At 37.5% G+C, this 16,072-nt stretch overlaps 1 protein-coding gene across 3 annotated transcripts in view; it reads right to left on the bottom strand.

The window, feature by feature from the left end:
• The window catches only part of LOC100649304 (carbonic anhydrase-related protein 10), a 230,806-nt gene that overhangs the window by 94,851 nt on the left and 119,883 nt on the right, over positions 1–16,072 (bottom strand). For all 3 annotated transcript variants that reach the window (XM_012313694.3, XM_012313693.3, XM_012313695.3), the window contains exon 2: positions 10,308–10,355. In XM_012313694.3, coding sequence (XP_012169084.1) covers positions 10,308–10,355 — 48 coding nt within the window. The remainder of the gene's footprint in view (positions 1–10,307; positions 10,356–16,072) is intronic.

Raw genomic sequence — 16,072 nt, 5'->3', positions numbered from 1 at the left:
ATGCATTATTTTTCCAAATATACAAAAATATATAATAATAATAATAATAATAATGTAATAATATAACTGTGAAATCTATTTCAAATTTCTTGTACCTTCCAGTTGAAAAGAGAGTTTAGCGTATGCGACACATAACGAACAATTATTTTAAAAGCACAATAAATTATTTGGTGTATCGATCCCATTTCTCTCTCCCATTTTTCTAAGTAAATAACACTAAATGTATGAGAACTTCTGCCTATACAAACATTGCAAATAATCCATAGACATCGCCTGAAATAAAAATATATCCAAGTACCTTGAAGTTTTCAAAATTTCGTAAATTCCGTCGACAATAGCCGAGATTATCTACAAACGTAAAACGATCCGAGAACGATATCAATGTTTCGTGGGTTTTGGCTGTTCGTCGCCAGGGAAAATCGTTTCACCGAGCTCTGATCCCTGTGAAACGAAACAGGCCGTAACGAGAATGTGGAAGGCGTTTCCGGTGGCCGGTCGGTGGTCGTGCCAGTTCCCGCGGTTATTTCGGCGGTCCGCGAAATTACACGAGAAAATATTTCGGCCGTCGAACCAGGAATCGCAAGGACGTGGTGCGCGGAAGGGCCGCAGGGGAGCGAGAGCCTGGTCCGTGCGCAAAGATTAAATGAAATTATTTAAATGCCGTAATTTAACATCCTGCCTGGCCGGACCGGGCTTCGCAGGTGTTGAACATGCATGTATGCATAGAATACGTTTCCGGAAAACCAACTCTCCTGGTGCCGGTTCATCCAGCAGCCGGCTGGATTGCACGCATACATTACCACCGCTCGAGAGGGCAAATATGCACCCGCGCAGATTTCGAACCGGTCGGCAAACGACTTTTCCAAGTTCGTCTTGTTTCTCATGTTTTTTTTTTCTGTTTCCGTATTTCTGATGAATTAATACGGCCAAGTGTTTGAGACGAAGAGATAAGGAAATATGTTTGGTAGGGTTTCTTATTGGATGCGGTTTGATAAGTTTAGTTGACATTGGTGAAAAGGAATGTTTCATGAACAATGATATGTTTCAGAATTTTTCTTTGTGTTTCCTTAGATGCATAAACAATTGAGAATGAGAATATTACGAAACGTATTTTCGATTGACTTGTTTTAAAATCTTTATCTGATAATGTGAGGAGTATAATTCACTATATGTTTAAGTAACTTTTTAAATGTTCACATCTAAATCGATCATCTATATTTATAGGTCTGTATGTTCTATTTGGACGAGTAGCATTTGATGCGATTTTTGTGTATCTGTTGTTGAAGAAATTGAGAAGATGATACGGCTGGTAGAGTGGAGTAACCTAGTACGTGGTCAGAATAGTCGAAGTATGTCCATAAAAATGGTAGAGGATTATTTGGAATGATCTTAAATACATAGCGTTTGTTGGTTAAGTGGAATAAGCCAATGCATGATCAGACTATTAAATAAAAGTATTATTCTTTGTTGGAGCTATTGTTTTTCCTTTTTTGATTACTTTTTTCTTTCATTCTACTATCTAATGTAAATAAGTGTATTTTAATTAACAATCCTTTTAGTTTTTTAATTCCGAATGAGCAAAATAATAATTTATCATGTTTGAGGTTCATACCACTGACAGTGTTAACTTTTGGACGCAAAACGCAGTTTTGAATGTTAATGAAACACGAATAAATATACAGATATGGAACACACGTCGAAGAAATGTCAACGGAACTGAAATTTACGCGTTTCTCTGCCGCGAAGGTATTCTATTTTCGCAAAGCACTTACGCGAATTCCATGGAACCTTCCATAGAAAACACATAATTCTTACTTTTAAAAAGTAATGTCGCTTCCGAAAATAATATTCTACTGCAGCAATCTGGCCGAATGAACCGAGCATCTCAGTCTCCGAATCGAATTAGAAAATGCGTTCCGTTCAGATTCGCGAGATTATTCGAAAGCGTTCACCTTATTTCATACATTCTGGCTACGAATATTCCCGGTTGCTCGAATATTCATTCGTTTCTATTATTCATAGACTCGTCCTACTTTCTCGTTTTTCGCAACTCTTGATGCATCTAGCTGTGGGAAAATACTACGAGGCTGCCTCGAAAGCAACTGCGATTCGTCCTCTTCATTTTCGAACGGTGAACGCGATGTCTATCGGATGCTGGTGAAGTATGAAAGTATTATGTTCTTTCTATAAAAACGTCAGATAGAATGTTTCGTTTATTCAATGACGAGTTATCATTTAATAATTGACTGTTGAGGTTATTATATATATAAACAGAGAAACGCATGGATAAATTAAAAAGTAGAAAATATATTTTAATACAGAAGTGTAAGTACAAGTAGAAATATAATTTGAGCCATCGTCGCCTGTCTACTGTCTATGGTCTGCCTTTGTTCCAGTCTATTGTCTATACGCTGTCGATGGCTTCAGTGCTTGAGAAAGCTAAAAGGACCAGATGTAGAGTTTTCTTAGAAGTGGTGACCACTTCAACATTTACAATAAATGGATTAAACAGGTGTTGGTTAAACAGGAAACGATGGTTGTTTAACGTGAACTGTATACAATAACGTATTATAATTAAAACAACTAGATAGTTAATTTGCAACTCTCGTCACCACGGATCCAACGCTCTCTCTCACGCGGACCACATTCTCCCGACAACGCCAGCAACACTATCTCTCTGACCTCTCGATTCACACTCTTTGGCTTCTCAACTCACAATGAATGTTAATTCGTTTATGTCCATTAGCAACCCCTTGTCTTTTGTCTTAGCCTCACGTCTCTTATCTTAGCCTCACCACGCACACGCTCCGCAACCGCTTGTTTATAATTCACCCGACACCCCCCAGGCCCCTCGTCCACGATACTACAATATGATACTATGCAAAACTTTTCCAATGGCTTGATAGACGAATATTAGATCTATTTGAATATCCGAATAGAAAAATACATACAAACGTCGTTGTAATCCTCAATTTTATAAGCTAAGGTTAATCTCTAGAAGACTCGAAAAATTCAAGATATTTCTGAAAGCGAGAAACTTGGAGCTAATTACAGCTAGAGAAACAACGCATTACAACCACGGATACATCTGTGTTTGGTGGATTAAAAAGCAAGACCAGATGTAGAATTCTCTTAGAAATGGTGACCACTTCAACATTGACAAAGATCAAATTTTTTTCCCACAGTCCAAAAACAGTCCTGTCACGAAAAAATAAGTAATTCGTGTATATTCTCTTATGACAATTTACACAGATGTGAATTCCCTTTCTAAAGTAATATCTTTATTTTCGACGATTCACGGAAACAAGAACGCTCTATGTCAGTTCATAATGCAACCATAATCCGCGGATTAAAGTACGCTTAATTGAGCAGGTTCGCGATCTGCGTTAAAGATACGGTAATAAATTTGATTATTTATCAGCGGGACGTCGGCAAAGCTAAGCGGAACTGCGGTCAGTCTTCATCGTGTTTGTTGAATTACAGAAATTCTCCACATTCTGCCGCGAAACGACGTTTTGGTGTGCATATTTCGCATAATATTGTCATGGTCACTAGTATTCGTAGCGTCATAGGATAAATCTTGCTAAAAGGGATATTTATCTTTCATGGTTACAGATGACCATAATGTCGATTATTACGAATTACAAACAAAAAAAGAAAATGGATAGATAGAAATCACAGAAAGCAAATTGATCAACGCCATTTGTGTTAACAGGTTCATTTTTGAAGAATTAATTAAGGAAAAAAAAGTTCATCGTATATATTCTGATATAAGTATATGTATATATGAGCATAATCATAAGTGCATAAGTATAATTTAATTTCCCTGACGCATAAAATCACACGACATAAATATCGCGTCAACTTAATTGTTCTCGAGTTGGTTAAAAATACGCAACAGTCGATACATTTCAGAACTTACTTGAGAAACGAATTATTTATTTATCTGTGACGTTCTTGCTTTCCACGGGATATTATCCAGGAACTGCACGGACGAAAGGCCTAATGTCACCACAACGGTGGAATACGCGGCATAAAACATTCATAATGCCGCGATCGTAGGAGAAAAGAATAGATGCTGTACAACCGCTGTCAAATGTCATTGAAATGTTAACCTGATCTCACAATTCTCACTATTTCCTTTAAGATATTGATACATTCTCACAGAAGCCATATGAAATTTCTTACGTACAGTTGTTTATATTTTTGAAAATTCTTTCGCGGATACTAAAATACACATCAACAGTTCAAAAATGTAAATGTCATTTACACGGAGAACTTTAAACTAGGACGAACTGTCATTCGTTGAAATGTTCGTTTCGCAATTCTTACAATTTTTAAAATCGATATTAGAGTTTATTAATTTTCAAAGCTTTGTTCCAGTCACTTCTCTCCAAACAAACGCAATTCGTTGAAAGATTCAATCGGTCGAAAATTCTCATACGTCTCCGAGCTTTATTGTCAGAATAGAATAGAAATTAACGCGACACCGCGATTAAAATTTATTAATCCGCGAACAGCGAGACGACGGCTGGCAGTGTTATCGTACCGTTGCTCAGGCAATCTTGTCATCGAAACCAGGCCAACGCACATTTATCTGTTTCGTTGGATAACAGGGATGCGATTGTTGCCTTTCATTCGGATTTATAAAATAAACCACGGCCGCTTCCACTTTCAATGCGGACCCGGTTTTCACCTTAACGAAGCCCGTTTCATAAAGAGCTCGCTTAATAAGTTCCAAAAGGCCGCCTGCGAGCTTAGATGTTCGTGGTTCGCCGCTTTGGAATAACTTGAAAATGGGGAAAAACACAGAAGGAAAATAAAAGGGAAAAAGAAAAAATTCATTTCCGGTGAATAAAGGTAGTGACACGAACCAAACGATCTGCCATTATGATGATAAAATTTCATTTTGTTCCAAGGACCTCCTCTTCATCTTTTTCTTCTTATTTTGAAGAGATATTGTAACGCGAAGTAACGGCAGGTCAACTGAAAATCATTCAGGTAAACCACGTAAATCTTCGAATAAACTAACAAGCGAGAAAGCAGGGATGATATTTTGATTAATCGATCGATTGTAAAAATTTGATTAACCGTTGCAATATACTAAAATATATATTCACAATAATATGCACAATTACTGATTCGGTTCCAGATTGTTATTTAATTATTTAATTATTAATTTTAGATTATTAATTACTTAAAATTATTAATTTTAGCTAATTAGTTCTAGATTGTTACAGCAAGTAAATCAATTTCGCTAAATGAATTCTAAAGCGTTCTGATTGATGTTTGTTTGAATTTTAAAAGATTTTTGACATGGTTTATTAATACTTTTTATGAATGCTGATATAACATTATTATTATTGAAATAATGGTTTCATGGAATTCTTATCGTATTTTCTAATTCATCATTTTACAGTATTTTACGACTATATCACTTGGATCGTTTTATAGACAGAAGAGAAATGTATCGTTTGTTAAGAAATGTATCTGGAACTTCATCTTTATGACGATTAATACAATTTTATAATAATCTTTTACGATAGCAATACAATCCAGCGACGAAACTGTAAGTCGATCTGTAGCATCGACCACGTGTAATTATTAAAATCCGTTAAAAATATATATTTAAGATCTGAGTAAATATTAATTACGTTCATCACGTTAATTCCACGTGGTAGATAAAAAAGCGATGAAATCAAAGAGAACGTATAACGCGTGGCCTCGCACTGAATCACCACGCGACAATATTGGAATAGGTGGAAAAGTGAAAATTACGAGCTACTACGATGTTATTTATGTGCAATTATCTTTATTTACTTCACGCTCTTTGTATAATGTTCATTTGATTCAATAAAGAGATTGGAGATTCCTATTTTTTTCCCTTGCTTTGATTATTTACCGTCAATTTTCATATTGATAGACATTTAATAGTCATTATTAATATGTTACAATCTACAACGAAATTATTACTATATTATTTTATTTTAATATTAAACACTTTGATATTAATTGAGAACTTGTTTGAGGCCCAACATTCCTAGTACCTGTTCGAAATATCCTATAAATCCTTGTAGGATTTGCACTTTGATATTTCAACGTTTCGCTTGAAAGTGACCATTTGTGTGGATTCATTTGCAAACGGAAGGATTGTTCTATCGAGGTTCGTCAAGGTCAACCGTACTCTCCACGTCAAGTAGCTAGGGAAAATTCGATGAAAGGAATCCGCCCCTGCGACGACCCTTTGTGTCGGATTGCCTTCCCCAGTGCATTGTCGAACGCACGACTTCAAGTCTGGGTCAAAGGGCAGCCCTGTTAGCCTTGTACGACCCTGCGGTGAACACAGAACTGATTTCGACACGACAGCGAATTCAGACACAATGGTAGATACCTCGCTTTCTTTTCGTGAAACGTCAATGAAACAAACGAGCAGGATAGATATATTCGTTCCTGTTTTACACGGTTTTTTAGAGTCCTCGACCTACTATCCCATCGACCTCTTTCATCAATGAATGTAAAGGGTGCGATGAAATACGCACTACCTTGAAATCACTCGAAATTACAGACATTTTTCACTGTGAAATTTTATCGGGGGTTTTTTCCCCCTCCGAGTATTTGTATTTGTGTGCATCGATGTTACGACCAAAATTGATTGTATCGATATTCACTTTGGAAATTGCGACTTTTCAATTTTTGTTTCACAGCTTTGAATTTAATTAGTTTCGATGCAATTCTTTTTCGCGGATGTAGCATGCTTTTTCACAGATTTGTTGAAAAATTGATTCTTGACTCGAATTTTTATTTCTGATGAATAGGATAAAATTCGGGTGATAAGAGTGATCGAACATTTCCGAAATTTTATGTAAAAGTATCGGTTCAAACAATGTATTTATTGTGAGTTTAATTTATAAGTTTATACTGCTCGACGAAAATCAAACTGGCGTGAGTCCAGATTTTTAAAATTTGACTTTAATCACGTTCATCTCAACTTGAAAAATATCATCCTTCGTCTGCATAATAAATTAAATTATACCTTTATAACGATATAAGCGATACGTTCTCACGACTTAAAGAAGTCCAGTGGATATTTTATAATAATAAATACAGAAATCTTTATTTTATGAAAACTACACTGACTTACATCACTATAATTCTCAAGTCTTCAAACGCGTAGTCAAACACTAACAACAATGTTTCAAGATAAACGTGTCCCTAGTTCTCAAAGCCATTGGCGTTTAGTGAGAGATTCTTAATTAACTCTCTTATGCTCGCGGATTAAGCAAGATATGCTCTCTCTGGTGCACCGTCTGAGCATTTTAACAAGTGTATCATTAAGTCCCTTACTGGCATACGTCATAGTGTAAATGAAGGCAGTCTCGTCTCGCGGCAGAAATTTCATTTTCACTTCGAAATAGTACTTCCAAGAGCCGGAAAAGTGCTCTTCAAATGTTACACAAGGCTTGCCAACGGTTACCAGTTGCGTACCAACGCGAAACACGCGACCACGATGGGGGCCGACTTAATCCCAAGCCACCTGGAGGAGTTTCATAGCATTGAAAATTTTTCATTCCCCAGCGCATTCCACGTCGAATATCTGTCCGGGAGTTCGTTTGTCATTCTCCTTTTTCACGCTTTCTCAAAAAATTCTTCTGTATTTCCACGCTCTGTCATATATCCTGATACTTGAAAAAGATATTTTATTTGGTATTAAAAAATCTAAATATTTAGCGGGTCTATTTTTAACTTCGTTGTTGCTGTGTTTTATTATTTAAAGTCGCATCATTTGTCAGGGTTACTGTCTTCTGCTATATTCTTTTATTATACTTTCAACTCATGTTGTATTATACTTGTTATTTCAAAATGTTTTATACAACGCGTACAATATACATACATATATATACAAGTTTTCTATGATGAGTGTTCAAATAGGTTTCGTGAGCCATTTCACATCCAACGTTGTATCACTGAGTACACGCAGCGAAGAGAAACGACAAAGTAGAGTCTACATATGGCGATATTTTTCTCCACAGTCGGGATGAAATCAAAGATATGTTGAACGTATAGATAGACGTTCGATCGGTATAGATAGACGAGCGTAAGATGGTACAGGTATATATCTACGGAGGGAGTCCGTTATTGGTTGTAAAAACGGCCGAGCCATCTGTCTGCGATATGAGACCTCGGTGCACCCTAAAAATCCACTCCTGAGCCATCGATGACAGTAATAAGTCACACAGAGTCCCCTGCTCTGATCTTGTAGTGGTCTGATCGTGCCTGCCAGTGAGATTCAACGACAAAATGAATTCTTTGTTTCTCGAGGCAAACATTGTAGACGACAGTTGTCCGGGCTCAAGGAAGACGATAGCGGGGGACAAACCGAATTTTCTGAACCTAGAAAATTTAATAGTCGAGGACCTACCGTAGGTAGAAGGAGTAGTTGGGTAAGTTGGGTCTGTAGCAAACATAAGTACCAATATCTTAGAAGAGCTAGTCCAAAGAACAATATTTTTTTGAAACGAATTACATCCACCCAAGAACTACTTCTCAGTCGAACTTGAAAATCACAAAACAATCTTTCCACGCTTGCAGAAAATTGAATTTCTTTTTAATGACTTGACTTAACACTTACCATTCGAACGATATATTGATTTTTATCGAACCAACAAAACGGAGTTCTACAAAGTTTGATTGAACAGCATAAGGCTTCACCGCAAGCAAAATGAACGCTAGCTCCAAGCAAAAAAAATATAATATTCCGAAACCAGGAGAAAGAACAGCAAATAAGTAGAAGCGTAAATCAGGTTGCATTTGTGCCAGAATTCTCGCTTTAGCCATACTTTGAAGTATCAGAGCGCGAATGAAATCTCTAAACATATATATGTACATATATACATACACACAGTGAGACGAAGGTCGAACGTGAGAAAGTTCACGCGATAAAAAGGAATTCGACCGAGAAGCGAAGCGAAAATTTTGCGGAAAGGGGCAGGTTGAGGCTTTATAGGAACCGTGCCTTAACCCAGGTTATACGGCACTGTATCTCTTGTGGCAGCTGGCTCACATGGCGGAACAACACTAAACTCGAGGCTCTCGTGCCTCGCACGACCCTATCGGGTGGCCGTCTTATTTTTAATAAAAACTCGGCGGCGCGGCGAGATTAAAAAATTCGTGCCGGCGCCACGAGCCACTCGATGGCGTCGTAACTTAAAATTAAGAAAATTAGGAGACCTTTGCGTCGCCACCAACCCCGTATATCACGGAAACTGATCAATTTTTCTTGTCTCCGACAACTTAAATTCCGAAACCTTCTTGTTACCTCGAGAATGATCGAAATTAGGTATGGATTAATTGGATGATGAATTTTAACAACGCGCAAGTGGACTACATTATCTATGTTGAATAATTTATTTCTCTGCAGTAGAATTTTAAAAATAATTTGAAGACACATAAAAGGCAAAGCATAATATTTAGCTTATAAGAATGAAGATGCGACAGTTCAAGTGTAATCTTCGAATTATCAAAATATACAAATCGAATTATTAGGAAGTTCATTGGGTCCTAATACATCATAAAAATAAGAGAGGAAGACAAACTTTCATATAAAAAGAAATTGAAACAAAGAAAACAAGTATGTAAACTTCTGCATAGAAATAAAATGTCGATTTATCGTAACATAGCTTCTTAATATAGTCCCGGAGGTATCAGCTCGTCAGAGAACTTTTTCAATATTAGCCTTACCGTAGACAACCGGAGAAAGAGTGATTTTTAACGCGGAATCTTTCCGATATCTCATTATTCCGTCGAGTTCTCGAAAGACCGGAACGTTGCTCGACGAACTTGACGCAATCGATTGTGAAATCCTCGAATATTAATGGAAATTAATTCGTGCCGATTAATTTCTCTTTCTGAGCAGCCCGGTATCGGTATCGATTCGCAATTACACAGGCGATTACTTTATCCGGCAACTCGGAAAATTGATGGAAATTCCTTTGGAAATCAGATTTTCCAAAATCAAGAGAGTCAGCGCGATGTAATATTAGTTACTGGGTGCAAGGGAGGTAGGGGGGGAGGAGCGGAGAAATTCTCATCAAAGGGATACTACATTTCCTTTTTACTTCTATCTTACTCGTTACTTATGAAAATTAACTATATCGTGGTATTTGTTTAACGCGAAGATTAAAAATAAGGATATATTTATACCGTTTAAATCTTTGGTCTTAATATTTTGAGATCTTATGAGTTTGCACTCTGGAGGTCTTTCCCTGTTAGTTGAATTACCGACGGATTTAGGTGGATTAAAGACTTACCTGAAATTCCGTCGTAGGTCCACCATTCGTCCCAACTGGCCTCGGATTCTGTAAAGCAATGAAACACAACTATTATCGAAGTGTTTGGAACTCGGCAACACACTATGTATTGCTTAACTGTTATGTACGATCCATTTATATACAACAAATAATAGAATACTAGAATAATATATTGATGTTCTAATTGGAAAATAATAAACCTGATTTGTTATTTGTTAAACTTGTTATTAGAATAGCGATGATTTTGAAGTTAAGAATATAAATTAATAGATTTGTACATCTGAAGCGTGAAAAGGGATATATTTTACGTTGTACAGTGAATTAATGCATGGTATTTGCCAGTTTCTTAACCCGTATATCTTTAGAAACTTCTGCTACACCGGTAAGAACTTTAAAGTTCCATCAAGCAACGAAGAGCATCGATCAATTGAACTTCTTAGCGTCGAGAAATGATCGATCAATTTATTGATAATGGTGATTCAGAATTGAAACTGAAGCATGCGATCAACAGTAAGACTGTAACTCTTGAAACGAGATATTTTCTTTCGAAAGTTTCTTTCAAGAAATTATACAACTATGTAATAATTCTATGTTACTTCTTTATAAACTGACACTGACGTACTACGTTTCAGTTTACTATCTTTTTCAATTAATTTACATATACAATTAGATTCTTACTTCTTCAAAACTGTGATTATATAATAGAAAGAAATTCCAAGGTTTTGGTCGCAAATTTGTCAATACTTTATGAAATTTGAAGAAATTGACGCGTTGGTAATACTGTGACAACAATATATTTGTTGAACCACGGGAAATTTTTCAATGTCTCTACGTTCACGCAAAATTTAAATATAAGGAAAGGAAGCCAGACCACAGTTTCAAAAACCTGTAAAACATTTAATCTCTGCGCTCGATGATCACAGAAAAAGCACCATAAAAACCGGATTAACCAGAGTCCGTTTTCGAAGCTTATGAAATTTCAAACGCCTTCTGAGGAAGCAACATAGAATTCCTAAACGTAACAGCACGAGATCGTTGATTCCACCGTAAAAACCTTCTTCAAATTTCCATTCAAAAAACAGAAAAAAGTGTCCGATACTCTTCGCATTCAGCCATATGCACTCCATACAGAGAAAAGAAAAACAAAAAAAGGAAAAAAAAGAAATGCTGGAAATCTACAAACGCGATGAGAGATCGGATCGGAAACGGTAATCGTTAAATCGCTTAAAATTCAGCGAGCGAGAGTGTCTCGTCTCGGAGCACTCAACGTCCTCATAATTGAATTCTCATTCCACGAGGAACACTTTATCTTCCGCATTACCGCGTCCCTTTCCATATTCATTACTTTTTCCGCCTCGAAACAGCCGGCCGGTGCTGTCGAGAGCCAGGGCTCGTCGTTTTTTCTATATGCAAATCATCCGGCGTTCCATCCGTGGCGAACGTTTTAATGCCCTAAGCGTATCGAATAGTTCGAGATTCTCCCTCGAACAATTATTGCTTGGAGCCCCGGTTTTCTAGTCGACCCTCGTCCACGTGCGCACGTCAAACCTTCTCTCTTCTCCTCCATCGTTTCTCTTCGCTCTATTACTCTATGTCCTTCTCCAACATTCTCTCTATCTAGCTTTCCGCTCTTGCCACCACAGTCGTCAGACTCTCGGCCTGACCAAAGCGCGACTCATTCCACTTCCGACGGTGACCCATATTCGATTATCTGGATGCATGCCATCCAACCCCGCACGGGCAAACTAATTGCCTCAAATTGGAAAACTTTCTCGGCCTGTCCTGATCTCCGCCCTCTCCTCTCGCCATTGTCAATCTCCCATGCTTCTCTGTACCGTGTCCTATCTCGATGCGAGCCATGATCGTTTCACATCCTTGTTCTCTTAATTCGCGATAGAGTTCATCGGGTTTGTTACGGATACAGTGCGGATAATTACGCAAATTTATATTTTTACGAATGTAATTGGAGAAATTGAACGCAAATTTATTTTACCTACTAAATATCGTAACAAATACTGCGGTAAGGCTAGCTCATATGTTTTTGCGTATTATGTGCACTCTGTGCATTTTCCAACGAACGCTACGAAAATGTTTGCATCAAGAAATTTCCTGCTACAAAAAGTGTTTGAAAGCAAGAAAATGAATCCGTAATTCGTCAATAAATATATAACTCTTCTATAAACCTTAGAAATAAATTATTTTCACCAATGAGAAAACAAGTGCGCTTGAACAATTTTTCATTGAGTTCTGTTTTTTCAATTAGTTCCTAAAATAAAGGAAACGTCGTGTCGTTCCTTTAAACGATCGAATGTTCAAAGGTTCGAAAAATAAGAGTTCGTATAGTGCCGGGACAAAAAGGAAAGTTATTTAATTGCGTCGAATTGCGCAACGAGGGACGAACCGCTTTTGCCGTCGTTTACGTAGCAGCGTAACGAGCGCTGTTAAACATCGAAGAAGAAATGAAGCGTGGTCCGTTTGGCGGAAGGCAAGAAGGAACCGCTTGTCGATGAAACGTTTCTACAGAATGCACAGACTAGACGGTTGGCGCGTGTACGAGAACACGAGGAACCAAAGGGAGAAGAAGTAAAACGAAAGGACGAAGAATTTAAACGAAACAGCGGAACGAGGATGGCTTCTTTTCTATTTCGCTCGCGGTAATTTCGCTTTAATTATGCTTTTTACATCTTTGCAAAACCTGTTTGCAATTTCCTCCTCGGCCATCGTTTCAGAATATTTTTCGTACGTTCCGAAGATCGAACTTGAAACTTTCCTTTTTTCAGCTTTTCATTTTCTTCTCTTTTATTATTCAGCTGAATTGACTTGTTAGTAACTGTTAACATGTTCAGCCTGTCATTCTTTAAGTAGGAAACTCTATGATTACGAAATTAAGAGATAATAAAGGACATAATCAATTGTGAACAGGATATTTGTAGTTTTTCTAAATATGAATATCACATAATTTATCTTCCGTAAGAATGACACGATGAAGCGACTTGTTAAAAAATAAAAACACCGTAAAGTGGGTAAAGACATCGTTATAACTGCGACATTGATAACTATAGTAACGAGTGAACTTCTTCGATTAATATTGTAGATTGATATTAATAGATTATCGAACAGACGCGTGCATTTTTCATTTGACCTCGTTACAGTTGTGATATTCTAAATGTAAATTTAGAATAATCTAATTTAACTTAATCTAGTCTAATTATGCTATGATTTCTTCGATTATTTTCCCGTTATTTCCAATATAGAACGTTTCGTGAAATGGATGTTTTAGGAAATAGCGAAGCTTGTTTTAAACTATCGATATGATACCCGCATGTTTACTAATTGGTTTTGAAACACGAATGCGAAAGAATATTGCAAGTAATATATTATTAACTTACTGAAATTTAATAATTACGTATTTAAACATTTTAACAGTTTGTAATCTCAGATATTCCAGTTACGATTTTATATTAGCTCTTGCAAGACTTACTCGAGGGCAGAATTAATTTTAGATTGAAGCAAGATCGAATTAATTTCTTACTAACTATCGCAAAGGCTTAGTTCATGCAATATTGCACTACTGTGAACTTCTATCGCAAGTGGCCTGGGACAGCGCTTCGGGGAATTCGAAGTGTATTATCCCATAGAAATAAGTTTAGTATCCAGTTTCTACCAGGTCTAAGTATTATCTCTTGCCTATCCTTCACGTCAACTACATTATTCGAAAAACCACTTTCTCAAAAATTGCACTACCAAATTACTTCATCGATACCATATATTAGCAATAATTTAGAAAAACACGTTAATATTGCACACATTAAGAGAAATGAATAAGAAAACTAAAAATACTATAATATTCAAAATTTTGAACAAAGTCAATCTTTCTCGTGTTCGTCATAAATTTCTTCGCCCTATGTAAATTTCATAACAATACTTATTTCTTAATAAGAAAAAATAATTCAAAAGTGTATAAAAAGATAATTACTGCGAGAAACGTAAACTCAGAAAAGTAAACACTGTGTAAGATTTTAAAAAGCTTCGCACGTAATATATTCATAAACATTTCCTATAGTAAGTGTTCGAATACTTTCGCGAGTCGCTGTACCTTCTGGACTAAAATCCTGCACATCAAACATTCAAAAAGCTAAATTGTACCGTGCTCGATAAACAGCCATCCCACTATTCCACGATTCGTTTTCCACTTTCCATACTCCTCCTGCTCCCCCATGTCACTCCTTCCTCAAGCAATTGTAACAGCAACCGTGTCGTCGTCCAATTTTCAGCGAGCGAATCCCGGGCTCCATCGACTCCATCGAAAGGAAACGTAAATACGCTTAAAAGTCACTCGAACGAACCGAGGATGGAAAGCCTGGAAAGCAGGTTAATCGCGTGGCCTCGGGCCTTCACGGGACTTCCGACGTCGTTCGTGTATCTCTTCCGGCATTCGGTCCGCGTAGCAAATCTCGACGAAAATAAGCGCCTACGGAAGGATGAGCGAGGGCTCGAGAGAGAGGGAATTAATAATTTCCGCGCCGCGGAGGATCGTCAGCGCGACCCCAACTCTCCAGTCGCGCCGTTATAATTATGGTTAACCGAAATTTCTATATTCAACGACGGCCAACCGAGTGGAGGAGCCGCGTAACTGCCTGGGACCTGGAGACGTTGTTAACTTTAATGGCGAAATTATGGTCGGATTAAACGGGGCTCGCTCCCAGCCCAGATAGCTGCCGAGACCTACGTTTTCACACTTTCTCACCAACAATCAACGTTCCACCGCAAATAACACTTTTTGTTGTCCCGCGAACCTTCGCACAAGTAGCTCGGTATTTGCGACTTTTAACAAACTAAAGTAATGGTAATACTTCTTCGTATCTTTGAGCGCTTTACATTCACAACAAATATAAGATTTTCGACCGAACATGTAAGGCAATAAGAATTAGAAGAATATAAGATCACATAAGTAGAATAGTTACTCGCTGGTCAGACGCGTTATTCTTAACTGTCTATTCGCAGCAAATGTAACTATCCTAAGAATTTTTGTCAAAGATGTAAACCAATAACAAGAATTAAGACGCTGTAAGATCAAATAAGTAGAATAATCGTATACTGATTAGACACGTTACTCTCTTATTCGATTATCAAGATACATGAGACGTATCCTATTCTAAATAGTTACCCTAAAACGAAGTATGTTAAAAGTGTCGTTAAAAAATCTAAAACTAAAAAATGGCAAAAAAATCACATCCGTATCACAGGCCCGGCTGAAAAGTAACTATTTCTAACGCCCTAACACACTTTTTATTAAAACCAATTCCACGACAGCACGCGAGATAAAGTTTCTGCTCGTCTCACACCTTTCCTCGTCCTTCGTCACCAGCAGTAAAGAGGTTTATTAGCCGCGTGGCACTCGCTTCTTCCCGTAACTTCCGTGCCCGGTTTTAGCGCTTGCCGCTGTCTGTTTTTAACACCGTAGGTGCTCTCGCTCAGCGGCATTGTAATTCCAGTATTATTCGTTCAGCCACGATAAGAAAGGTAATTGCGAAATTGCCACACCTGTTGTCACATTCTAGCCTAGTGTGTTCAAGTGTTGGTTAATGGGAACAACAAGACACTTTGCCGACTGCGTGGAACGACGCTGTTCACTCCCATTTGACGGATATTTTCCGACATATCATGAGAAGAGAAGTTTCTATTGGAAGTTTGTTCGTTGGTGTTTGTGTTTGGTGTTGGTGCTGGTGTTTGTGATTGTTCAAGTCGTTGGAATTGTTGAGAGA

This window comes from Bombus terrestris, chromosome 11, assembly GCF_910591885.1.
Source record: "Bombus terrestris chromosome 11, iyBomTerr1.2, whole genome shotgun sequence".
Classification (NCBI taxonomy): Eukaryota; Metazoa; Arthropoda; class Insecta; order Hymenoptera; family Apidae; genus Bombus; species Bombus terrestris.
Note: the sequence above shows the minus strand (reverse complement) of the source record. Positions and strands in the feature narration are given on the sequence as shown.